The 26,952-nt window shown below is 41.9% G+C and overlaps 1 protein-coding gene across 2 annotated transcripts in view; it reads left to right on the forward strand.

The window, feature by feature from the left end:
* The first annotated feature begins 2,962 nt into the window (after positions 1-2,962).
* The window catches only part of pitrm1 (pitrilysin metallopeptidase 1), a 64,058-nt gene continuing 40,068 nt past the window's right edge, over positions 2,963-26,952 (forward strand). Inside the window, exons 1-10 of one of the 2 annotated variants that reach the window (XM_048562998.1) lie at positions 2,963-3,077; positions 4,842-4,944; positions 6,783-6,889; positions 9,886-10,037; positions 13,041-13,155; positions 13,245-13,341; positions 14,015-14,175; positions 16,883-17,009; positions 24,110-24,198; positions 25,845-25,973. In XM_048562998.1, the coding sequence (XP_048418955.1) occupies positions 3,025-3,077; positions 4,842-4,944; positions 6,783-6,889; positions 9,886-10,037; positions 13,041-13,155; positions 13,245-13,341; positions 14,015-14,175; positions 16,883-17,009; positions 24,110-24,198; positions 25,845-25,973 (1,133 nt within the window). In that variant the 5' untranslated portion in view covers positions 2,963-3,024. Of the gene's footprint in view, positions 3,078-4,841; positions 4,945-6,782; positions 6,890-9,885; positions 10,038-13,040; positions 13,156-13,244; positions 13,342-14,014; positions 14,176-16,882; positions 17,010-24,109; positions 24,199-25,844; positions 25,974-26,952 lie in introns of those variants that run through there. The other variant, XM_059639418.1, reaches the window with a different exon arrangement.

Consider the following 26,952-nt stretch of genomic DNA (forward strand, 5'->3'; position numbering starts at 1 on the left):
AGGAAATGCTACACTTGTCCCCACACCTCCTCCCTCACCCCCATCCCAGGCCCCAAGATGACATTCCACATTAAGCAGAGGTTCACCTGCACATCTGCCAATGTGGTATACTGCATCCACTGTACCCGGTGCGGCTTCCTCTACATTGGGGAAACCAAGCGGAGGCTTGGGGACCGCTTTGCAGAACGCCTCTGCTCAGTTCGCAACAAACAACTGCACCTCCCAGTCGCAAACCGTTTCCACTCCCCCTCCCATTCTCTTGATGACATGTCCATCATGGGCCTCCTGCACTGCCACAATGATGCCACCCGAAGGTTGCAGGAACAGCAACTCATATTCCGCCTGGGAACCCTGCAGCCATATGGTATCAATGCGGACTTCACCAGTTTCAAAATCTCCCCTTCCCCTACTGCATCCCTAAACCAGCCCAGTTCGTCCCCTCCCCCCACTGCACCACACAACCAGCCCAGCTCTTCCCCCCCACCCACTGCATCCCAAAACCAGTCCAACCTGTCTCTGCCTCCCTAACCGGTTCTTCCTCTCACCCATCCCTTCCTCCCACCCCAAGCCGCACCCCCAGCTACCTACTAACCTCATCCCACCTCCTTGACCTGTCCGTCTTCCCTGGACTGACCTATCCCCTCCCTACCTCCCCACCTACACTCTCTCCACCTATCTTCTTTACTCTCCATCTTCGGTCCGCTTCCCCCTCTCTCCCTATCTATTCCAGTTTCCTCTCCCCATCCCCCTCTCTGATGAAGGGTCTAGGCCCGAAACGTCAGCTTTTGTGCTCCTGAGATGCTGCTTGGCCTGCTGTGTTCATCCAGCCTCACATTTTATTATCTTGGAATTCTCCAGCATCTGCAGTTCCCATTATCTCTGCTGTTTACTGAAATCTGCTTTGTGCATATAAGGGGCAGTATAGAAAACCAGGCACAAAGGTGAGAATGGGAATTAGAAGAAGAACTGAATGTTGAGACAGTGAGCTCATGTTTACATTTGTAAACAGAATTGAGATTTTTTAGCACTAAAAATAAAACAAAAAGAAAACTGCTGGTAATGGAAATCTGAAACAAAAACCGAAATTGTTGGAGATCTTCAGCAAGCCTAGCAGCATCTGAAGCATGAAAACAGTTAATATCTTGAGTTCAGTGCCCCTTCTTCAGAACACTGGATTCAAAACAATAACTTGGCTTTCTCTCCACAGATGCTGTCAACCTGCTGTGTTTCTCTAACAATTTCTGTTTTTATTTGAGATTTTTACCAGTAACTTATTCTTCAGTTGGTTTCCCCTCTGTTGAGGAGACAATATTTGAAGTATTGCAAATCAGATTTGAAAATTATTGAAATAACTTTGCAGAGGCCAGTATCCCATCAGCAAGTCACCTTTATTTATGCATGCAAAGCCCTAGCCTCTCATACATCTTCAGAGTCAGCTCTCAGGGTATCACAATCTCTGGCACTCCACTTTTAATCTGTCAGAAGGGGCTTCCTGATTGGTCCAGATTAACAAGCTCCAACAGGGAATTCAAATTCTATGATGGAGAGAGATAGTAGCAACTACCGATGCTGGAGAATCTGAGATAACAAGATGTACAGCTGGATGAACACAGCAGGCCAAGCAGCATCTCAGGAGCATAAATGCTTACGTTTCGGGTCTGGACCCTTCTTCAGAAATAGGGGAGGGGAAAAGGATTCTGTAATAACTAGAGAGAGAGGGGTAGGCAGATGGAAGATGGATAAAGGAGCAGATAGGTGGAGGGGAGACTGACAGGTCAAGGAGGTGGGGATGGAGCCAGTAAAGGTGAGTGTAGGTGAAGAGTTAGGGTGGAGATTGGTCAGTCAAGGGAAGACAGACAGGTCAAGGAGGTGGGAAAGACGCTGGTAGATAGGAGGTGGGAGTGGGGGCTGAGGTGGCAAGAGTGGATTGGTGGGAGAAAGGACGGACAGGTTAGGGAGGCTGGGATGAGCTGGGCTGGGGTTGGGATGTGGTTGGGGGCGGGGAGCTTTCCTGCTCCTCTGATGCTGCTTGGCCTGCTGTGTTCATCGGGCTGTATACCTTGTTATCTCTTAATTTGGATTCTATGATATCCAGCTGGCTGACCTTGTCATAATCACAATCACTACATCCCTCACTCTCTAAGTCTGGGGACATAGGCCAATGCTGTTTCTTGGAGAGCTCCTGGGGTGTTTTACCACCAGGTCTAGTAACTTTCACACGGTGTCCATTATGGGTGGAGCGTAAAGCAAGGAAGCTCTTTTGAGACAGGAGCGCCGCAATAGAATTACACTTTCTTTTTCCAACCGAAAAGGCATTGAAGCAGCTACATCAGCGACGTCCATCTCTGTTTCCGAGGAATCGTGAATGCTTGATGAAGGGGGTGAATCTATGGGTCCATGCAGCCTTTCCAACTATTCTGCCGCCTGTTTGCGTGTTTGTGGCTTCCATATAGTCCACATGCTTGTTCAGGACTGTCGTACCTACTCAACCTTTATACATAACTGGTCTTGACCTTGCATCGACCAGGCCTCTTTCCCATGTGGGAGCCATTCCCGTGGATCAGCGTTGGGACCTCAACTCTTTGCTTTCATTACATTTAAATCATACTGTCAATTTTGTAAAACAAGCCAATGCACTTGGCAAAAGTCTGACACTCAAAGCTTAACAGGGCATCAAATAAGAAAATAGTAGGTCAACACTCGAACAAATAGTTCAGTAATAAACAGTATCCATCATGATGTGCATATTTCTTTGCTTAAAATGCAATTAATCCCACCAGCACCCCCCACAGATTTGATATCATTAAGAGGACTACAAGTCCTTTAAATCAATCAGCCACGGGCCGCTGCGCATGCGTACACCGGAAAGATTGGCCACGCCTTCCATCGTCTACGTCATTGTTTCTCCAATCCGTGATGTTGTTGTGAGAGCAGCCCTGACCAATGAGAATTTGGGATGTTGGTGGGTAGGCAGAGTCAGCCGGTACCCGGTGACTGGCAGTCGGGTATTGGTGTTGGGGCAGAATGGCGGCCGGTATGAGGGCAGTGTGGCCGCTATCGTTCCTGCGGAACGGGAGGTGAGGCTAGACCAGGCCAGACTTGGGCGCTGACCCCGCAATCCACGCTGCTCTCCGTGTCTTCGTGCGTCAGAGGTTTAGAGCCGAACGCAGTGAGACAGAGGGGACTGTGGGGCACATGGGGATCGCCTCTGGGCTTAGTCAATGAAAGCAGCCTTGGCTCTGGCCCGAAGCCCCGGTGATACAGATAACAGCCCCGGCCCTCTGAGCTGTAGCATCTCTCTTTCGGTTGGAGGAGTAACCTCTTCGATTCCAGGAGGACGCATTGACCTGGGCTCTGATTCTCCCTTCCCCCTCTCCCTTCATGCTCTGAGACACTCAGACTGATCCTGCGGTTCATCTCTGGTGACGGAGGTTTTGCCTACTCTGTAATTCATTTCATGCCTGCCTGGAGAAGGTTTTGCACTGGGTGTGATAGTGCTGGTTCTCCACAATGCGTCCTTGTATTCTGTTGGATGCTGCCCACCCTGAGCTTGGTTTAAATATAGATGAGAGGATCAGTGATGCTGTAGCAGCCTTTGCACTTGTACTCCTATGATGTTATCTACTTTATTCTCCATGTGTCACCCTGACTTTACCATTCAGAAGAATTGCTCTGAGTGCAGGCTTTAATTCTGCAAAATGCCTAAGATCAGATTATTTTTCTCAACTGTTTTGGTCAACTCAACAGATTTCATTCAGGTCTGATTCATCGCCCGTACTTCAATCGTTGCCCCCTCGCTTCCCTCCCATAGCAGCGTTAGGGTTCCCCCTTGTCTCACTTGCCATTCCCAGCAGTATGCACGCCCAGAAGATTACTAGTGGCAATTTCTGCCACCACCAGACATCACCCTTGTCCACTTCCCTTTAACGCATGACTTCACCCCCACAGCCCCATGGCATCTTCCCTTACAACTGCAGAAGTTGTAACCCCTGCCTGTTTACTTCCTGTCCCCTCAGTATCCTAGGGCCCAAACACATCACCGAAGTGAAGCAGCTATTTACCTGCACTTCACTCAGTCTAGCCTACTGCATTTGTTGCTCACAATGTGGTCTCATCTACATTAAGGAAATGAGGCATAGACTGGGTGACTGCTTCACAGAACATCTTTATTCTGTCAACAAGAAAAGGCCTTAAGCTTCCAGTTACCTGCTCCTTCAACACATCACTTTGTTCCCTGGCCAACATATCTGTCTCAGACTTGCTGCAGTGCTCCACTAAACTCAGTGCAAGCTGGAAGAACAACACCTCATTCTTCTGTTTGCAAATGCTACAGTCTCTAGACTCCATACCAAGTTCAACAATTTTAAGGTTCTTGAGACCCTCCTCCCATGTCTTTACCCGTACCATATACACCAGGCCTTGTATCACTTGGTCTGCTATTACACAACCTACTGTTAGCAGTTATTTGTTCTCGTTAGTAGTTATTCTTCTAGGCTGATCATTATCCAATCCTTTGTCCAACTGTTCTTCTCTATCTTTGGGCCTGTCTTCACCCATCGTTTACTCCTTACTTCATTCCCCCGCCCCACCCTATCTTCTAAATAAAAAACATTTTCCCAGCAACCATCAGGTCTGAGGAAGGGTCACTGGACTCGAAACATTAATTCCGATTTCCTGCAACAGATACTGCCAGACCTGCTGAGCTTTTCCAGCAATTTCCGATTTTGGTGTCAATAGATTCCCAGTTTACACTCAAGTGATGTTTTTATCTAACCAGATAGAAAGTTTTACTGTCACTCCAATATTCTTTTTCTTGAGTGTGTGATTCTTTTTCTTAATAGATCTGTGAGCTGCTGTTCATGGCGATGGAACAGCAGTTCTGCACAAGAGAGGGCCAGGCAGTACACAGTTGGGAAGAAGATTCATGGGTTTACTGTCAACCAGGTAGTTTGTTATCTTATTAACCAGCAATCACCCTGAATGGAGCTGAATGCCAATCTGTGGTATGATCTCAAAAAAAAACTGCTGTGGGTGGTGTTGCTGCATGTTTACAATGCTTGGGAAATACTAACTGCATGTAGCCTGAAAACAAACAATATTTCGAATATTCTGCACTGCTTTATTTTAAAGAAAACATTTATATCATTTTCACGTCTTTGAGATAACCCAAAGCTGCTCCACAGCGAGTGAAATACTGTAGAGTATAATCACTGGATTCTGGAAAGATCCCAGAAGATTGGAAGTCAGCAAATGTAACATCATTATTCTTGGGGAGGCAGTGGTGTAATGGTTGTGCCATTGGACTAGTAATACATAACTGTGGGCTAATATTCTGGGAGTGTAGGTTTGAAAACTGCCGTGACAGATGGTGGTATTTGAATTGAGAAAAATCTGGAATTAAAAAGCTAGACAAATGAGGCCTAACCTGTTCATTAATTTTCTTTAGGGAAGGAAATCTGACCTCTCCCAGACCCAAAGTTGTTAACTTTTTGCTGCACTCTGGACACTTAGGGATGGACAATAAAGCAGTGCTCATATTCCTTGATTTTTTTTTGAAGTAGAGAAAGACAACAGGTGACAATAAAAAAGGTTAATGGAAAAGATGAGGGCTACTAGAGTTGGGACTGATTATATTAGCATGGGTAGAGGATTGGTTAACAGATAGGAAACAAAATAGGGATTAGCGATGCATTTTCTAAAGGCTATGACTGATGGAGTGCTGTAAGAATGCGTGCTCAGCCCGAGATGTATTAGCCTCTGTATTTTTTAATACTTACGTGCAGGACTAGATGGGAATGTAAACTGAGAAGATCACCAAGAGGCTGCAAAGAGATGTAGGTAGATTAGATGAAATGGGCAACTTGTGTCAGGTGGAGTATAATGTAGACAAGTGTATGCTTTTTCACCTAGTCATAATACAGAAACAGAATGAAAAAGACATGTACTTCAAAATGTTGGTGTTCAGTGGGAATTGGGTCTGCTTGTACAGGAGTACAAAGTTAGCATGCAGATACATCAAGAAATTAGGAAAGCAAATTCATTCCTCTGTATTTCAAATGGATTTGAGTACAGTAGTAAACAAGCCTTGGTAAAATTGTATTGAGTTTGATCAGACTACATCTGGAATACTGTCTGTAATTTTGGTCTCCATATGCAAAGAAGAATATAGTTGTCTTTGGAGGCACGTTCTCAGTAGATTTGTCCCATGGATGATAGGCTGAGTAAATTGGGCCCATGTTTGAAGAATGAGAGGTGATCTATTGAACCAGTCAATGTTATGAAAGTACTTGTTGGTTTAGACACTTGGAATCAATTCCCTAGGTGAGACATCTAGAATAAAGGGGTACAATTTCAGGATAAAGGGCTGAAAATTTAGGACTGAAGTAAAACAAAATTTCTTCAGTCAAAAGATTGTGAATGGTTGGAATTCTCCACTCCAGAGAGTTGGAATACTCAATTATTGAGTATATTTAAGGCTTAGATTGACAGATCTTTGGTCTCTTAGGTAGTTGAGACCCAGGCTCAACTTCTCTTACTGTTTCCTCTTATTTTCAAATTTAATAAACTCTAACATGCTTATTCAGGTAATTGCATTAAATTCTTGCCAGCAGACAGTCACAGTTGAGCATAGCTGAATTTATACGATTATTCTGCCTCATTAACACAAACAGGTAACATTTGGTTGCTGTTTTTGAAAATTGTCTTAAAAGGACTGGAAACATAATCAAAACTCAAAATTCCTTTATTTTAATCAAAGCAAGAACAATCTTTCTCTCCAATAGGTGACCCCTGTTCCTGATCTCCTCTTGACAGCTGTTAAACTTAACCACGATAATACAGGGGCTCAGTACTTGCATATTGCGAGGGATGATCCAAACAATCTATTCAGGTATTCCTTTACTTATGACTTTAAGTAAAGTCTTGTTTAGTATGTCTAATTTGTTTTTATGTTCTTATTTATTAATAACCATTCCTGGTATGTGCTTTTAAATTGATTCAAGTGTGTTCAGGACAATTTAAAACCTTGTGAATGCTGGAAATCTGAAAATTCTGGACGTAGTCAAATTTTACAGCATCTGGAGAGAGAGATATGAGTTAATGAACTGGTGAGAGGTCATTGACCCGAAACCTCAACTCTGTTTCTCTTTCCACAGATGCTGCCAGATTTACATTTTTTATATGGTTCACTATTTAAAAGTACAGCAAACCTTTCATTAATCAGCTCCTGTGGGACCAAGAGTGCACTGGTTGATCAAGAAATCCACATTATCAATGTAAAAACACACGCTAATGGAAATGTACTACAGAGGGTTTACACGTCGTAGTTATCATTTAGTTGATTTATGTTGTAAATACAATATAACAAAGAATTTATCACAGCTAACCTTCTCAGTTGCATCCTCAACTGATTACTCACAGATCATGATAATATAGTAAAATTGCGGAATTTCAGGGATATAACTTTTTGCCAGTTTATCCAGAGCACTATTTAAAATAGTTTTGTGTGGAATGTATCAGAAACAATTGGTAATCTCTACATGAGTAAAATTTTAGTAAGTGATTTTTGCTACATGTGCACCAGGATTTAAAAAGTGAATATGCTCCTGGAATAAAAGGCTAGTAGCAACGAGAATAGAAAAGTGGAAAAAAACCCAGCAATTACTAGAGAAGACCTGTAAAAGGAGGGTCTGAAATTTTGAAGAAAAGTCACTGGACCTGAAAAGTTAACCCTGCTTTCTTGCTCCAGATGCTGCCCGACCTGCTGCGTTTCTCCAACAATCTTTGTTTTTGTGGTGAATAGAAAAGTGATTGTATAACAAGAAATAGAGAAAAAAATTAAACTATTATCTCTTGGGCTGGATGACAATGCACAATGTATTTAATGCAGAGAAATGGTGAATGTTCATTTGAATAATGAGAAGCAATATAAAATAAAATTAAGAGTTCTGAAAAAGATATGGGAGCAAAGGCCCCTGGGGGATGTGTGTGCACGTTTGTCATTGAAGATGGTAGAACAGATTGAGGAAATGGTAATGTAAGCAAAACTAGTTTGGACTCAACAGATGTATTACATTTGGTTTTAGTTACATGTTTTTGGAAGGCCTAGAGGATGCAGAGAAGGGGTGTGGAACTTAGCTATATGGTTAAATTGGAGAAGGCAGGGCTGTTCTCGGAGAGGATTTGATGAAGGTCTTAAAAATCATGAGGGTTTAGAAAAAAATAGATAGAAAGAGACTGTTACCCTTGGCAGAAGGATCAATGAGGATAGAACATGGAGGCAGTGGCATTGCAATAATGTCATCAGTAATTCAGAAATACAAGCTAATGTTCTCTGGACATGGGTTCGAATCCCATCGTAGCACATGGTGAAATTTGAATGCAGTACCATCCAGACTGAAAACAGTGTAACATCAACCATGTAACTACTGTCAATATTTGTGTCAAAAACCCACCTTGTTCACGAATTTCCTATAAGGAAAGAAGACCTAAAGGTGACTCATGAACATCAGCAATATGATTGACTGTTAACTTCCCTCTGGGCACTTAGGAACTAGGGAAAAAATCCTGTCCTAACTTGTTATGCTGATATCAAATTAAGAAGGTTGCTCCTTGCTTCTTTAGACAATCACCCTAAATCAATTATGTTATGAAGAAAAGCTTTTTTTTTACAGTGAATGGTTAAGGTCTAGGGTATACAGTACTGCCTGAGAGTATGTGGTGGTTTTGAAAAGGTAACTAGATCATTACCTGAAGATCGAAAATCTACAGTGCTTTGGGGAAAAGTCTAGGTAGTTGAGTTCTGTTAGAAACAGCTAGCGTAGATACGAAGAAATGAATAAGTTTCTGGGCTGTAAACAGTCTGATTGTGATCATCCCATCTGTGGAAATGGCAAGATGGCCAAATAATTGAGAGTTGGACCCAAAGAGTATTTGCCCCATTCACACCACCTCAGCAGTTAAGTGCAAGGCATGAAGATCCATTTTGACGCTTTGAAACTTGTTACCAGTCAAGGTCCTTAATTACTCAGTCAGCAGCCACTAAAGGCAATCAACTATCCACTCCCTGCTGATAGCTGGGGAGAGGATGAGTTAGGGGCTTCAATTGCCTCAGTTAGGGATATGGGATAGAGGTTACAGGGGTGGGCACAGAAGGCCAGTCCTCCTCTTTATCTCTTAAACCCTTGACCCTACTCTCACTGCAATCCCCATCTTAAGTGTTTGGAATTAAAATGAACTGGTCATTGGATACTCAAATCTTGGGATTCCAGCAATGATCTGTGATTAGCCAACAGCTTCTGCTGGGACACGTCTTCACTAGGGAGGCTCATGATACATTGAGAAGCTTGTCTGTTGGATGTTAAGTGACTCATTAGAGCTTAAACTAGTGAGCTTCTTTGTGGGCACAAGATCTTGGCCCATGGTTCCAAATAAAGGATTGTGATTTTACGAGCTTTCTTATTTTTGTTAAACTATGAAGATTTAGGTAGCTGTGATTGATGCTGAATGAGAAGGTTGATTATAGAATCGTTACAGCACAGGGAGTAGAACATTGTATCCACCCTGGCTCACCTAATTTCACTTTGCTACATTCTCCCTGTGAAGTCGCACGTTGTTCACTTCTTTACAGACAACAAGCAAATTCCCAATTGAATGCCTCAGTTCTACAGTTCTCCACTGCAATCACAGGCAGTCCATTCCAGATCTTAAAAGACTTGTGAGAAAGTGTTTTTCCTCCTGTCTCCATTGCTGTTTTTGTTAATTGGTATGAAAGTTAAAGTTAGAATTTTAATAAGGTTATATAACATCTTCAGTTTTTGTTTATTTTTTGTGGTATTGTTATATAATTAACTAACATTGAGGTATTTGTGTGTGTTCTTTCTTTAGTGTGCAGTTTCGTACTACGCCTCTCAATAGTACTGGAGTTCCTCATATTTTGGAACATGTGGTACTTTGTGGCTCTGAGAAGTACCAGTGTAGAGATCCCTTCTTCAAAATGTTGACTCGATCACTTGCTACCTTCATGAATGCCTTTACAGGTTAGAAATTGCTGAATTAGGTATGCCTGTAGATCATGCTGGGGGTAGAAGAGTTCTTGAGCTTCGTTTGTAATTAATCTGTGGAGCAAGTTTAACTGAACAACTTTTGTGATATGTGTTTATTGTAGTTTTTTTTGTAAAAATGTTTCAATTCTGCATGTCATAACCACAAAATTAGAACAAGATGCTGCTTAGCCTTACCAGTCAATTCATATTTAACCTCTGCACAAGCAAGGTTCCTAATCCTTGAACTCGGCTGTTTCTCATTTCCTATTTACTTTTTCTTCAGTTATCTATTCCACCTTTTAAATGCTTAGTGTCTATTTTAATCACGAACTGTGAGTACAATCCAGAACTTGCCAGTTTTTAAAATAAAGCTTCTTCTTTTGTTCTAAATGTGTTATTTAATCTTCTGCACTCTACGGTTAGAAAGAATATGTTTTGTCCACTTTCCTTCATAATTTTAAACATCTCGACTAAATCGCCCAGGAATCTCGCTTTCTAATGAAAGCAATCACAATATTTCAAAAGCCTTTCATTTTATATGTAATCTCTACTATTAAGGGGAATTGTAGTGACTCTCCATTTAGTTTGAGTATTAATTCAGCATTCTTCATGATGACAGAAGTAAGCCCTTCAGCCCTGCTTATTTGTTCTTCCATTTGAATAGATTGTGACTTAACCTGATATACAGCTTTACACAGTGTGGAGCCCGATAGTTGTAGTCTAACAATAGCCTTGTTTAAAAAAAGTGTAAAAATAATTGTCATTCAGTCTTGGTGTATGAATTCTGCATCTACATTAAAACTCAGAATTACTTTTCCTTTTTGCTTCCTGTTGTTGCCTTGACCATTCAAAGTATTGCTTTTAATGTAAAACTGAAAGAACTGCAGCTGCTGGAAATCGGTAACAAATATTGCTGGAAAAATTCAGCAGGTCTGGTAGCATCTGTGAAAACTAGTTAACATTTCTGGCCCAGTTCTTAAGAACGGTCACTGGACTGGGAGCGTTAATTTTGATTTCCACAGATGCTGTCAGACCTGCTGAAATTTTCCAGGAATATCTGTTTTTATTGCTTTTAATGTATTTATGAAACCAAACACTGTCTGATGTTGTGGACATGTTTGCTGAGCTGGTGGGTTTGGTTGCAAACGTTTTGTCACCTTGCTAGGTAACTTCGTCAATGTATCTCCGGTGAAGCGTTGATTTTCTATCCTGCTTGTCATTTATATGCCTCGGTTTTTTTTGGGTGCTTGGTACTGCTTCCAGTTTTGTTTCTCAGTAGTTTGTATACAGGGTCTAAATGTGTCTGTTGATGGAGTTCTGGATAGAATACCAGGCCTCCAGGAATTCCCTGGTTTGTCTCTTTTTGGCTTGTGCATTATGGATCCGTTGTCCCAGTGAAATTTGTGTTCCTTGTTGTCTGTGTGTAGTGAGACAAGTGAAAATTGGTTGTGTCGCTTGATGGCTAGTTGGTATTCATATATCTGTATTGTCAATTTTCTTCTGGTTTGGCCTACGTAACGTTTCTCACAGTCTTTGCATGGTATTTTGTATATTATTACAGTTTTGCTGGTTTTAGGTATGGGATCCTTTGCATTCATCAGTAGCTGTTGTAGGGTGGTTGTCGGTTTGTGGGCTACCCTGATACCTAGGGGTCTGAGTAGTCTTGTGGTCATCTTTGTAGTATTCTTGATATATGGTAGGCTGATTAGTGTGTCTGGTCATGTCGTGTCTTCCTGTTGTGGCCTGACTTGGAGGTAACGCTGGATTCTGCTTTTTGAGTATCCATTTCTTTTGAAGACTCCATTTAGGTGCTCCTGTTGTCTTGCGTAATTCTGGGCTGCGAGAATGTGTTGCGGCTCATTTAAGTCGTGTAACTGATGCAGCTCCGTTTGGTGGTATTGGGGTGGTCGCTAGTGTAATTGAGGATCTGGTGCCTACGTGTGGTCTTTCTATATATGCTAGTCTGGAGTTGCCTGTTGTTTTTGTGTTCTACCGTTATGTTCAGGAAGGGTAGTCAGTTGTTCTCCTTTTCTTTTGTGAACTTTATCCCGGTGAGGATGTTGTTTGTTAGTGGCTTTCTTCTAGTTACGTGTGTTTGTGAATCATGAAGGTGTTATCTGCATGTTGGACCCAAAGTTTGGGTTGTATAGTGGGGAGCACTGTATATTCTAATCTTTACATTCCTGCTTCTGCAATCGGCCTTAATATTGGGGTGGTTGATTTGTTTGTATATGCTGTCATTGAAGGTGAAGTGGATTGTGAGGCAAAGACCTAGTAATTCCATGATGGTGTCCTTTTTGATGTCGGAGGTGTCCTGGGGTGCCTGCTTATTTGATTCGCCCAGTAGTGTGGCAATTGTTACCTTGGCTAAGTCAATGTTTATGGATGTAAATAATACTGTTACGTCAAAAGATATCATCATCTTGCCCTCTTCGATCCTGGTGTCTTTCATGTATGTTGAGAAATTCTTAGGATCAGTGGATAGAGTGGGTAGTGTTGTCAACTAAGTATTTCAATTTCTGTTATAATTTTTTGGCAAGTCTATATGTTGGTGTGCTTGGTAGTGAGACAGTGGGTCTGACGGGGATCCCTGGTTTCTGAAATTTGGGAGTCTGTAGAAGCAGGGTGTGTTGTATCCCTCTGGCGTCATTTTTTGATAATCTGTTTTGCTGATGTCTCCTGAGTTGTGTAATTTATTCGGGGCCGTTGTAATCCGTTTCCCTAACTGAACGCTGTCACTTTAATTCAAAGCAAATTCATTTTACAAAAATGGACCAACACACATTTGCTATTATTGCCATTCTATCTACCAACAAGTATCCTGAGTAAGCATATTCCCATGATCATTGAACACTGCTACGTTTCTGTCCTGATACCTAAAAAGCTGCTGCAGTTTTGTTGCAGTTAATTGTCAGTATGAAGTGAGACTAGCGCTGTGTGGATAGATTAACTACATTTTGACAAACTAATCATTGATTTGGATTTTTTGATCTTTAGCAAATGACTACACGATGTATCCATTTTCCACCCAAAATTCTAAGGATTTTCAGAATCTTCTGTCTGTTTACCTGGATGCTGTTTTTTTTCCATGCCTAAGGGAATTGGATTTTTGGTAAGATGATACCTTTTTACATGTACCAAATAAGCATAAACCAATTTTTCATAATATAGCTTTGCATTTCACTTATTATTTTATAACAGGCAAGAAGGGTGGAGACTGGAACACGAAATTCCTGATGACCCAGGCTCACCACTTATCTTCAAAGGAGTTGTGTTCAATGAAATGAAAGGTGTATTTGTAAGTGTCTTTGAAAAAGATGCAATTTGACTTGAGTGTTTTATTGTGTATGCATGGTGCTTTAACGCAGGATATAATTTCATAGAGATGCGACACTGTTGCATGTACTTTTAAAATTTAAGCTTTGGAAAGAAGTCTCAAAATATTTCCACAGGTTTGTGGTGGAGTTACTTTGGAGTTCATTTTAAACCACCTGTGTTAAAAGTTAAAATGATGTTTTATTTATTGCACCATCCAAACCTTTTATTGCCTCAATAGGTCACACTTTAACAAATTAGGTAATCATGAATAGAATGTTAAATAGAAAAAATGCATCTCAAGTTGCTAAGGATCTTTTTAGATAAGATCAAATAGCCTTCCACAAGTAAACTTTTGCAATAGATCCCTGCAGCTTGACTTCAAAGTATTCTGCTTCTGGAATAAAGAATCCAGTGGAATGGAAGTTTATATCGTTTATGCCTCATTATTGCTTGTGTTTGCAGTTTGTTAAAAGACAACAATTTTCAGATATTGGGTATAATGACACAGGGAATGCATCTAGTGCAATCTGCAGTGAAACAATTTTTGTTGTATGCTTTTTTCACTACAAAATAATAAATATCTCAAGTCTATGCAGATTTGCAAAATATTCTGTTCTATTTTTAAACAGTAATATCTGTATTTGTTATTTCAGGCAAACAATGAAAATCTTTATGCTCAGCATCTACAGAACAAGCTTCTACCAGAGCATACTTACTCAGTAATATCTGGCGGTGACCCATTCCATATACCTACGCTCACTTGGGAAGAATTGAAAAACTTTCATGCCACACATTATCATCCTAGCAATGCCAGGTATAATGCTACTGTTGAATGATGTAAATTCTTCACTTAAGGGTGTTCAAAAATACTTTTCTTCAACAGTAGGTTTTCCACTTTTCAAGGGAGGGATTAATGCAGCAAGGATTCCTTTTAAATCAAGAGTATCCGTGTCTCGACCATAAGATTATTTATAGGCTTTTATCTTGTTTAAATTTACCGCAAACCTGCTTAAGTTTAAACCTTGTATATTTCTGAGAGTTTGAAATTTTAGGTCAGCAAAAAAGACCATCGATTCTAAGTTCACTTTCATAGAACATAGAACAATACAGTGCAGAACAGACCCTTCGGCCCTCAATGTTGTGCCAATCTGTGAACTAATTTAAGCCCCTCCCCCACACTATCTCATCATTTCAGTGCCTATAAATCCAATAAATACATTTTTATCTTCTGGACCCTGACTGAACCTATCATATCTAATTAAGTTGGCAGGTGCACCGCTTTTGTGACATCTAGCAATAGCAAAGGAGTGTGTTAAAGTGAGCTCGTAGCCTATCCTTGTTAATTCGTGGCTGAGTTGATTGAGAAAAGTTCAAATTATTCAATAATACAAATTGGTTAAATATGTTTTTTCTTCTCATTGCGTGTACCGCCCATCCATAATTATCCTGGAGAAGGTGGCTGTGAGCTGCCCTTTTGAAATGCTAAGGTCCTTGGACTGTAGGGACACTCTGGCCACTGGGAAGAGAATTTCAGGATTTTGATTCAGTGCCGGCGAAGGAATAGCAATATAGTTACAACAGGATGGCATGTGGCTTGGCGGGGATCTAGAAGCCCACTTCAAAAGGCTGCTTTGTCCTGAAGGTATTGAGCTGCTTGAGCAGTGTTGAAGCTGCAACCAGCAGGACAGTTGTTGGACTGGGACCTGTCACAGGTGGTCAGACCATGTGGTGAGCAGATGCTATTTGAAACTCTTTACTGGAGTCAGTCCTTTAACTATGTTCTAAATACCTTATTTCTAACTTTTCTGATGCATAGTAGTGCTACTACTTTTCCTTTTCGTTTTATTCCTCTTTGTGTCCAAGATTCACCCCCATTTACTTGTACCTAATAGAGGCAGTCCTCTAAAAACTTTTAACAGTACTGCTGTACAGGGGTACCCGTGACAATAAAGGATATTCTATTCTATCAGACAAGAAATAGTACTCCATCACATTGCTGATTTGTGTTCTATTGATTCGAAGAAACATTGGCAAGATGGGAGACAAGTTACTTCCAGACTCCTAGTCTATGACCTGCTGATGTAGTATTTGTATAGCTGGGCCAGTTCAACTTCTGGTCAATTGTTATGCTGTAGGTTTTGATAAAGGAGAGTTCAACGATGGCAATACCAATGGATGTGTCAAGGGGTGTTGATTGGATTATCTCATTGGAGATGGTTGATTCAGCAGCAGTTGGAGTGAAGAAGCATGATGTCTGGAGGGGACAAAGGCCTGGGAAAAGGTGGAGCGAAGCGACACCGCAAAATACTACGTGATAACATCCAGAGCATTACGAACCCAGCCATCTGGCGCCTGGCTTGCTGTGGAGGGGTCAAGCACATCTTGGGCTTGATCTATGAGGAGATTCGCGGGGTGCTGAAGGTTTTTCTGGAGAATGTGATCAGGGTTGCTGTCGCCTACGCTGAGCACGCCAAGCGCAAGACAGTTACTGCCATGGATGTGGTGTACGTTCTGAAACGCCAAGGCCCCACGCTGTAGGGATTTGGCGGCTGAGCAAATGGACCCATTTCCCGCAAACCCAAAGGCTGTTTTCTGAGCCACCCAGTCCCTCTGATTGAGACCGGAGACCTGAGGATGGGGAAAGGCAGCACATCGGGAAGGTGTAGTGTACTACAGCTCGTTATCTCACATTGTGAGTTGTAATTCTGCCCAGATGTTAAATGTTACATATTCCAGTATTTCTATTTCATTAAAAAATTGACTTGATAGAAGTGTACAAAATGATCAGAGGTATGGATAGAGTAGACAGCCAGAGGCTTTTTCCTTGGATGGAGGTAGCTTTTACGAGGGGACATAATTTTAAAGTGAAAGCAGATAAATTTTGGGGAGACGTCAGAGGTAGATTCTTTACTCAGAGTGGTTGGGACGTGGAATGTATTGCCGGAGAGGGTAGTGGAGTTGGCCTCATTAGGGGCAGTTAAGCGGCTATTAGATAGGCATATGGATGATGGTATAAGGTAGCGGTGGAGATTAGATAGACCTTAGGTTTAGGGTAAAAGTTTGGCACCACGTCGTGGGCCGAAGGGCCTGTACTGTTCTGTGTTCTATGAACTATGTTCCTGGCACTTGTGTGGCATATGTTATTTGCCATTTATCAGCCCACATCCAGCTCTGGCTGAATATGGACACAAATTGCTCTAGTATCTCTGATGTTGAGGTGAATTGTTCTGAACATTGTGCCATTATCACTTTTTAATCCTGTGATGGAAGGATGATCACGACTGAAGATGTTTGGGCCTAAGAGACCAGAATATCAGTACAATGGTTTGCCTGATTTATTTGTATGATGTTAGCTAACATGACATACAGTTCAGTTTTTAATCATTTTAGTCTGGTTGTACTTGCTGAGCCATTATAGTAATCAGCATCTAAAGTTTCACTGGAAAGAATTCTAAACTCTGCAAACACACTGATTGTAAAATAGCTTGACAGTTTTCTTTGAACGTGCCTATTCATTCCAGGTTCTTTACTTATGGTGATCTGCCACTGGAGCAACACCTTAAACAAATCCAGGATGAGGCACTTTGTAAATTCCATAAAATTCAACCTGGTACTTCAGTTCCTAAACAACCTCGCTGGAGTGAACCAGTAAGTAAAGATCGTTTTGCTGTTTCTGAACAAATGTCTGCATTGCCAATATGTTATATGCAAGAGTTAAGCATAATGGAAAAAGCGAGTTACTGATTTTAATGTTAGTTTGGTGTGTAAGAAAAGGCATGCGTTGACGGTCAGTTACACTCTTCATTGCTGCTATGCCAGTAACATGAAGTTTCCTACCTTGCCATTGTGTCATTATCGTAAGGCCTACAGTGCTTCAAGGAGAATGCAAACCATGTTCCAAAGCAAGCACTACAAATGACCTAAATCACTAAGTTAGTACTTTTCATAGTTTTTAAGCCTGCACAAAACCTAAAAAGAAATAGTAGTTCTTTACAATGTTTATACATTAGCTAATTTCCTATATTTTGGATTTAATCTTTGCATCATTATTGAGCACTGACTTCAGTACTTCTTGATTCTCAACATGAAGTTGGTTTCAAACTCCACTCCAGAGACTTAATGCATAATGAGGCCGACAATTTAGTGTAGCACTAGGGGAGTACTGTACTGCTGGATGAGATATGAAACCAAGGTGTGGACTCATGTGGACGTAATATACCTCGGCATTATTTACCAAGATCAGGGAGTTCATCCAAAAGCAGAATGTCTGCTCTTATCTCACTGCTGTTTCATGGTTTATCAGTCGTGATCATTCTATGTGCAAACTGTCTGATATACTTGCTAGTATTACAACAACGAATGCATTTCACTGATATTACCACTAAACTGCATAGTTTTACAGCAATTGAAAACATGTATGATATGAAACATGCTGTGTATAATGAAGTGACAATTTATGAAACTTGCCTATTAAAAGTACTTGGGTATTGTGAAATATTCTGAAATGTTCTAGAGTCACGAAAGGCGTGTAAAAGCATGCTATGATAAGAACAGAGAGACTCGGAAAGGCCATAAAAAAACGCACAAGAGAATTTAATGTGGTTATTATTGTAACAAAAATTAAAACATAATTTTTGTTCAAATTGACTAATAACTTTTATTCATTGGCATTTATGGTTCTGATTTGGTTGTCTTGGTTACCAATTTTGACAATAAGTGTGCTCTCTGCTGGAAAGCCTATCCTTGACTCGTTATCTTACTTCATTTTGGGCTGCTTCCTTGGATAACTTTTTTTCTGTTTTCCCTGGTGGTCTTTCTATTGACTTAGGGTATGGAAGCAGGCACCAAATATGCCTCAGATATTATAGTGGGAAGCTGGATGAATACAGCAGGCCAAGCAGCATCAGAGGAGCAGGAATGCTTGATGTTTCGGGTCAGGACCCTTCTGCATACTGGGGGAGGGGAAGGGGATTCTGAAATAAATAGGGAGACGGGGGAGGCGGATATAAGATGGATAGAGGAGAAGATAGGGTGAGAGGAGATAGACAGGTCAAAGAGGCGGGGTTACATCCAGTGAAGGTGAATATAGGTGGGAAGTTAGGGAGGGGATAGGTCAGTCCGGGGACGTTGGACAGGTCAGGGGGGGGGGGGCGGGATGAGGTTAGTGGGTAGGGGATGGGCGTGGGGCTTGAGGTGGGAGGAATGGTTAGGGAGGCGGGGACGAGCTGGGCTGGTTTTGGCATGTGGTCAGTAGTTATCTCCCTAGTCCTCACGTACTATCCCACCAACCTCCAAATTCAACACATCATCCTCCGACGATTCCGCCATCTGCAATCTGACCCCACTACCAAAGACATTTTTCCCTCCCCACCCTTATGTGCTTTCTGGAGGGACCACTCTCTCCGTGACTGTCTTGTCCGCTCCACACTCCCCTCCAGCCCCACCACCCTGGCGCTTTTCCCTGCCACCGAAACAAGTGCTACACCTGCCCCTATACCTCACCCCGATCCCAGGCCCTAGGAAGACTTTTCACATCAAACAAATGTTCACCTGCACATCTGTTAATGTGATATGCTGTATCTGCTATTCCCGTTGTGGCCTCCTCTCTGTCGGGGAGACCAAACGGAGGTTTGGGGACCGCTTTGTGGAACACCTACGCTCTGTTTGCAACAAACAACTATGCATCCCAGTTGCGAACCATTTCAATTCCACCCCATCCGCCCACTCCTCGGACGACATGTCCATCCTGGGCCTCCTGCATTGCCACAGTGACGCCACCCAAAAGATGCAGGAACAGCATCTCATATTTCGCTTTGATACCCTGGGGCCGTAGGGTTCCCATGTGGACTTCACCAAGCTTCAAAATCTCCCCTCCCCCGACCACATGCCAAAACCAGCCCAGCTAGTCCCCACCTTCCTAACCATCCGTCCCACCTCAATCCCCACCCCCATCCCCGACCCACTAACCTCATCCCACCACGCCCCCGACCTGTCCGTCTGTCCTCCCTGGACTGACCTAACCCCTCCCTAACTCCTCACCTACATTCACCTTCACTGGCTGCAACCCCGCCTCTTTGACCTGTCTGTCTCCTCTCACCCTATCTTCTCCTTTATCCATCTTCAATCTGCCTCCCCCGTCTCCTTATTTATTTCAGAATCCCCTTCCCCTCCCCCATTTCTGAAAGAGGGTCCTGACCCAAAACGTCAAGCTTTCCTGCTCCTCTGATGCTGCTTGGCCTGCTGTGTTCATCCAGCTTCACACTGTGTAATCTCAGATTCTCCAACATCGGCAGTTCTTACTATCTCTGTTCCAAATATTCCTCAGCTGGATTGGGAATTCAACCTATACTGGTAACAATATTCTGAAGTGCATTGTTTTGCCGCTAAGCATATTGACTGCGATTTTGATAAATAAATTAAAAATAGAGGTATATTTAATCTTTTACCAACCGTAGGCATTGTTTTAGTTGCCCATTTCTTATTGTCCTTGAGAATGTAGTGGTGGTGAGCCACTTACCTGGTGGATCCACTGCAGTGCATCTGATGTAGGTACACAATAGTGCTCTTCAGAAAGTGGATCCAGGTTTTTGACTAAGTGCCATGAAGAAACAGTAAATAGTTCCAGCCAGATCATAAAATTATAAGAAATAGGATTCAGCCTTTCAACCTGCTGTGCCATTCAAAGCAGTCACTACTGATCTGATTGTGGTTTATCCCTTGCTGATTAAAATGTTACCCCTCAATCATTTAGCCTTTTTCTTGGAGTGGAAGAGAATTGCAAAGACTAGAAACATTCTAAATGGATTGATTTTTCCCTCATCTCCATTTTAGATGGGATCTCCCCACCCACCTTAGTTTTAAACTCTTCCAGTTTGTGATAACCCATGGGGATTCAGTTTCTTCGAAGCTAGCCCCTTAAGCCAACTTAGAATATCATATGTTTCAATGAAATCACTGCTCGTTATTCTAAATTCCAAATTTTACTCCTAACAACTCCTTCATTGCAGGAATCAGCCTGGCGAACCTACTCTCAATTGCTTCCAATGCTTATCCCTCTAGTAAGGAGACCAGAAATTTACACATCATTGTAGGGTCCCACCTGTGCCCTGTACAGTTGTAGAAAACTTTGATATTATATCCCATGTCCCATGCAATAACATCCAACATTCAATTTACGATTCTAATTACCTGCATGCCAACATTTTGTGATTCATCAGCAAGGACATCCAGAACGCGCGGTTTTTTAAAAATGTCCTGCTCTGACCTTTTTAATAATGGATGCTATTATTTTCCTAATGACATGCATTAGGCTAACTGTATTTGTTTTCTTAGTATCAGAGATAATGGGAACTGCAGATGCTGGAGAATTCCAAGATAATAAAATGTGAGGCTGGATGAACACAGCGGGCCAAGCAGCATCTCAGGAGCACAAAAGCTGACGTTTCGGGCCTAGACCCTTCATCAGAGACCTCTCTGATGAAGGGTCTAGGCCCGAAACGTCAGCTTTTGTGCTCCTGAGATGCTGCTTGGCCTGCTGTGTTCATCCAGCCTCACATTTTATTATCTTGTATTTGTTTTCTTTCTGTTTTGTTCCTTGATCAAGGGAGCGTGCCATTAATTCATATAGATCTCAAGCAGGGAAAAAGGCTATTTTGACTCCTTTGTATGCATTTTCAATCACCTTGGAATGTTCCCTATTCTGGGGTATTTTTGGAAAATTGCTACCCTATGACTATCAGCAACCATGCCCACAGAGGTTGCCAGCCTTTGCTTGCATTCGTATTTTTAGCACTTCAATCTGGTGATCTGTTATTGTTATAACTTTGTTTTTCTTTCCAAACACACCCATCCCAAACATGATCTCCTGTATTCTAGCAAAGCTTTTAGTTTATTCCACTTTGAAGATGTGTACAAAAGATTAGCTGAAATACTACTTCTGCTGCTTCTCTGTTTTTTGTTGGTTGCTTATAGAGGGCGACAGATGAATTAACAATGTTCATTTTAGCTCGCCAGTGGAAAGTTTACCTCCACAATTCCAGTTGACTTTACTGTTGCTAGAACTCCTTGATTTTGTAGGGTAGTTATTCGCATCTGACCAGGAGATCAGTTATTTTATCCACTTTTTAACCAAGGCTGAAATGAGTAGTCCTGGCAGAACTGGAGCTGAGTGTCAATGAGCAAGTTTATTGCCAAGCAAGTGCTTCTTGATAAAAACTGAAAGAATTGTGGATGCTGTAAATCAGGAACAAAAACAAAGTTGCTGGAAAAGCTCAGCAGGTCTGGCAGCATATGTGAAGGAGAAAAACAGTTAACGTTTCAGGTCTGGTATCCCTTCCTCGCAGTTCAGAGATGTTCAAGAAGAGATGGGGTTGTAATTGGCCGTGATGCATTGGCCTCGCTTTTTTGTGTAGAGGATAGATCTGGGAAATTTTCCACATTGTCAGGCAGATGTCAGTGTTATAGGTGTATGGGAACAACTTTGCTGCGGTTGTAGCAAATAGTGCTACATCAAATATAGAATTCCTACAGTGTGGAAACAGGCCCTTCGGCCCAACAAGTCCACGCCGACCCTCCGAGCAACCCACACAGAACCATCCCCCTATAACCCACCTAATCTACACATCCTGAACACTGTGGACATTTTAACATTGCCAATCCACCTAGTCTGCACATCTTTGGACAGGGAGGAAACCAGAACACCTGGACGAGACCCACACAGACCCGGGGAGAACGTGCAAAGTCCACACAGACAGTCGCCCGAGGGTGTAATAAAACCCTGGGTTCCTGGCACTGTGAAGCAGCGGTGCTCACTGAGCCACTGTGCTGCCCATTGTCAGAGCCCATAGTCTTTGCAGTATCCACTTTGAAGAACCTACCGGCTTCGTTATCACCAATAATGATGCTGCTGAACTGCTCTTGGTGATGGTCATTATAGCCCCTTAACTCTATATCCTTGCCTCAACGCAGAGTACTCATTCATCAGTTGTGGGGCAGTACAATTATTGGTTGTTAGCAGGACAATTCCTTCCCTGTGTTTGACCTAATTCCATGAAACTTATTGAGGTCCAGAGTCGTTGTCGAGGAGTCCCAGGGAACACCACCGCCTTCAAGTTACACTCCAAGCCACTCGCTGTCCTGACTTGTAACTATATCACTGTTCCTTTACATCACTGGATCAAAGTCCTGGAACTCTCTCCCCAATGGTGTTGTGGGTCAGTCTACTGCAGGTGGATTGCAGCAGGTTAAACAGGCAACTCACCACCACGCACTCAAGGGCAACTAGGGACTAGCCACAAAAGCTGGCCAGCTAGGACTGCCTACATCCCACAATGAATATTTTAAAAAAAACTTGCTCCTGACTGTATTCCTCTGTGCAACCCAGGACATATACCCTAGGATTGTTAAAGGTGTTATTTGGGATGTTAAGGTGTGATTCTCAGACTAAGATTTCAAGTTGTGTGATTGGCTGTGAGCTAGTTCTCCTAATTTTGGTGCTAACTATTGGATGTGGTAAGGAGGACTTTGCAGGGTCAACAGAGTTGAATTTGCGTTTGTCTCAGTCACTGCCAGTTGGTCTGTCTTTTGTTTTGAATAGAATCCCTACAGTGTGGAAACAGGCCCTTTGGCCCAACAAGTCCACATCGAACCTCAGAACATCCCACCTGGCCCTATCCCCCTATAACACACCTAACCTACACATCCCTAAATACAATGGGCAATTTAGCACAGCCAATCCACCTAGCCTACGCATCTTTGGACTGTGGGAGGAAACCGGAGCACCCGGAGGAAACCCACACCGACACGGAGAATGTGCAAACTCCACACAGACAGTCGCCCGAGGCTGGAATTGAACCCGGGTCCCTGGTGTTGTGAGGCAGCAGTGCTAACCACTGCCACCGTGCCACCCGAGTTTGAATTAGGTGACATATTTCTTTAACTTTACTCCACCCAAATTGTAGCTTGATCTTCCAAATTCATCCGAAACTAACAAAGCAATCTCATCTCCATTATCTTTCCTCCTGTCTGTCTGAAATTTCAAATATCCTTGAATTTTCAGACCTCAGTCATGATCACTTGGCAGCTATGCCTCTGCAATGCCTATTGTCCACATTCATTTCTTTTTGTGCTTTCAGTCTTTAATTTTGTTACACATGCTGAACATACTAAGGACATTTTGGGCAGCAGTCACTGGTTTTGATTTTGGAATGGGATGTGGTTGGGTGATTTAACACCATGTGCTACACTCTCCCGGGTAGTGTAGAGGGTGATTGGATGCAGAAATCAACAGCCCACTCACCACAGAAAGTAATATATAAATGAGTATGGAAAGGAATTGTTAAAACCTCAGTTGATCCCAGTATTATTCTGCCCACACCATAAAATGTTGACATGGGCAGCCAGGTGGGACTAAGCCACTTATTTATGGAAAATGTTTTAAAAATGTTCAAAAGAAAAGTGGGATACTATTTTTGGAGGGGGTTTTTTCATTGGTAGCACTCCCTGAAACTGCCTCTTTTCTTACATAACAGAGCTAACATTTTCCCTACTGTGAACTTGTTTGTTGATGGATCATTACCAATGCTACCTTGCATTATTGCCTTTTGCTTTGTCTCTAATTTTCCAAGGACAGTGTTGTATTTGAAGGAAATTATGAATATAAGCTATTGTTATAATTTATTACAATGATAAAACAAAAGTGCTAAAGTTTTTTTTTCTTTTGAAAAGGTTTTTATTGTGCTTATTTACAGAGAGAATGTCATGTTAATTGTGGACCCGATTCAATGGCTCCTGATCCTGCTAAACAAACAACATACAGTGTGAGCTTCTTATTGGGCGAGTAAGCATAATTATATTTCTAAAAACAGAAAGAACTGCAGATGCTGCAATCAGGAACAAAAACAAAGCTGCTGGAAAAGCCCAGCAGGTCTGGCAGCATCTGTGAAGGGAAAAAACAGAGTTATCGTTTCAGCTGTGGTGACTCTTCCTCAGAACAGTTCTGAGGAAAGGTAACCAGGCAGGACTTATACAGTTAATGTATAGTGCCCGGGGGAGTGTTTCCGAACAAAAAGGCCTTAAAAGTTGAGTTGCAACTAGAGAGGCTGGTGAAGAGGGCATTTGACATGCGTGCCTTCATTGTTCAGTGCATTGAGTAGAGGAGTTAAGATCTCATGTTGCAGCTGTACAGGACATAGGTGAGGCCACTTTTAGAATATTGCATTCAATTTTGGCCACTGTTCTAGAGGAAGGATGTTGGTTAACTTGAGAGGGCCCAAAAATGATTTACAGCGTTGTTGCCAGGAGTGGATGGTTTGCGTTAAAGGGAGAGACTGAATAGGGTGGGGTTTTTTCCTTGGTGTGACGGAGACAGAGGTGACCTTATAAAGGTTTATAAAATCATGAGCATGGACAGGATGAATAGCCAAGGTATTTTTCCTAGGGTGCGGACCTGAGGGGTAACTTCTCTATGCAGAGTGTAGTACATCTACGGAATGAACTGCCAGAGGAAGCGGTGGAGGTGGGTACAGTTGCAACAGTTAAAAGGCATCTGGATGGATATTTGAATAGGAAGGGTTTAGAGGGATATGGGCCAAATGCTGTCAAATGGAATTAGGTCAGATTGGGATGTCTGATCAGCACAGATGAGCTAAACTGAAGAGTTTGTAGTTGTGCTGTATGACTTTATGATTCTGTAACTCCTTTGCTATAGGCATGTAGGGACTGCAGTTTGTTCTCTCATTACATGAAATTGAGGAGCATTGAGCACATTTCCACAAATTAATTTTGCAGTTTCTGTAGCATAATTCAAAGTATTGAAGGAGACATTCGATTGCCCAGCTGTTTCTGAGACATATGTAACATTTCTTTGAAGAAAATGCAGTTTCAAATTTAATTGTTTAGTTTTCTGTTGATTCTGATCAGTGAATTGCCTGGAAGTAACTACACCATTTCTCAAACTTCCATGATTCAAAGCAAACTACTGGGGGGGAAAAAGAATTGTCTTTTTAACAAAATATTTGGAGTAGGTTTGTAAGGCAGCCCCTAAGACTTGATCTGAAGAAATAACTTTGGAGCTATTCTAAATGTCCTGGCTATATCATGTGTTAATTTTTTTTATCTCAGTAGCTTAAGATGTTCAGAAGCCCTTCTTTGTATGATGTTGTAGAGAGTGACTGCATGTTCTTATGGCATTTCTTCATTCATATGATGTGAGCAATATTTGTCATTCACATTTATTTGAACTCTGTTTAAAATCCCAATTTAGGCAGTTTCCCTTGCTTTTTCTGGCAGTCATGCGTTTGTTAATGTATTTTGCGTGTTTTTTAAATGTATGGTCTCTCACACCAGTTTATTTTGTTAGTTATAATCAACATCGTGCATCATTTCACGTAAATCTGATAGTAGCTCTACTTCCATGTGTTTAAAGAATGTTTGGGGAAATTCTTTTGTTTGAAATGTATGATTTACCGTTTTGTCCACCTGCAGCATTACTGATAGCTTTGAAGCATTCACACTGAATCTTTTGTCATCTCTGCTGGTATCTGGACCCAATTCTCCCTTTTACAAAGCATTGATTGATGCCCGGATTGGCACTGACTTTGCTCCTGTTGTTGGGTAAGTGATAAGTTTTGGTGTGTTCTTCCTTTAAATTGTAATATTTATTTTAATGAATGAGATTAAGGTTATCTATAATCTTTTAAAAGATTGCTTGTAAATTATGATGTATATGTTGACCTGGCATGGTTGAACATGTTTAGCGTTATAATCTATATAGCAGTTGAACCCATCTACCTTCTGCTAAGAAATGCAGTGTTTGTATTAGGATTATTCACCTCAGAAACATATGTCTTACTCACCTTAAATGAGCATGTAGGAACAAGCAGGCAATACTAATTGTGTTGCCAAGGAGGTACTCAGAGTATGCTGTGCCTGGAAAATGGTGAAAAGAATTGGGTTCCCGAGCAAAATGGATCACGTTGAAAGCTGGCTTTGATTTAAAAGTTCTAACGTTTGTTGATTTCTCAGATAATGCTACAGGGAAGGAATTATGCAGATTATAATGCTAAATATTAACTGACAAACTGGTGTGAGAATGGAGAAGAGATCTGCCATGCGTAAGATGCCCAGTGCTAAATACATCATGAGAATAGTGACCAGGCACTGACTTGAATTTCCAAAGTTGTATCAAAATGTATCAAAGTTGTTGTTCAGCAGAAATGTAACACACGGATTTGCATTTAAGTGGGTCAAATCAAACTAATCAAAAACCGAAATTGCTGGAGAAGCTCAGTACTGCTGGCAGCATCTGTGAATAGAAAATCAGAGTTAATGTTTCGGCTGTTGAACCTTCGTCTCCTTCCCTTCCCTCTAACTCCATCCCCTCTCCCAACCCCACCTCCTGTGGGGTATTCACCATCCCTCGTAACCTTCACCTATCCGATGCTGAACATTCTGTACTCGGCGAAGGCCTCTGCGACCCTGCCTTAACAAATTTCAGACCAGACATGATGTCAAGCTTTTCTCCCACTACCTTCGCCTCCGTGCCCATTTCTTTGATCAAGAGTCCTCTCCCTGTCCCATAGACCGCTTTGCC

Source organism: Stegostoma tigrinum, chromosome 2 (genome assembly GCF_030684315.1).
Source record: "Stegostoma tigrinum isolate sSteTig4 chromosome 2, sSteTig4.hap1, whole genome shotgun sequence".
In the NCBI taxonomy this organism is placed as follows: domain Eukaryota; kingdom Metazoa; phylum Chordata; class Chondrichthyes; order Orectolobiformes; family Stegostomatidae; genus Stegostoma; species Stegostoma tigrinum.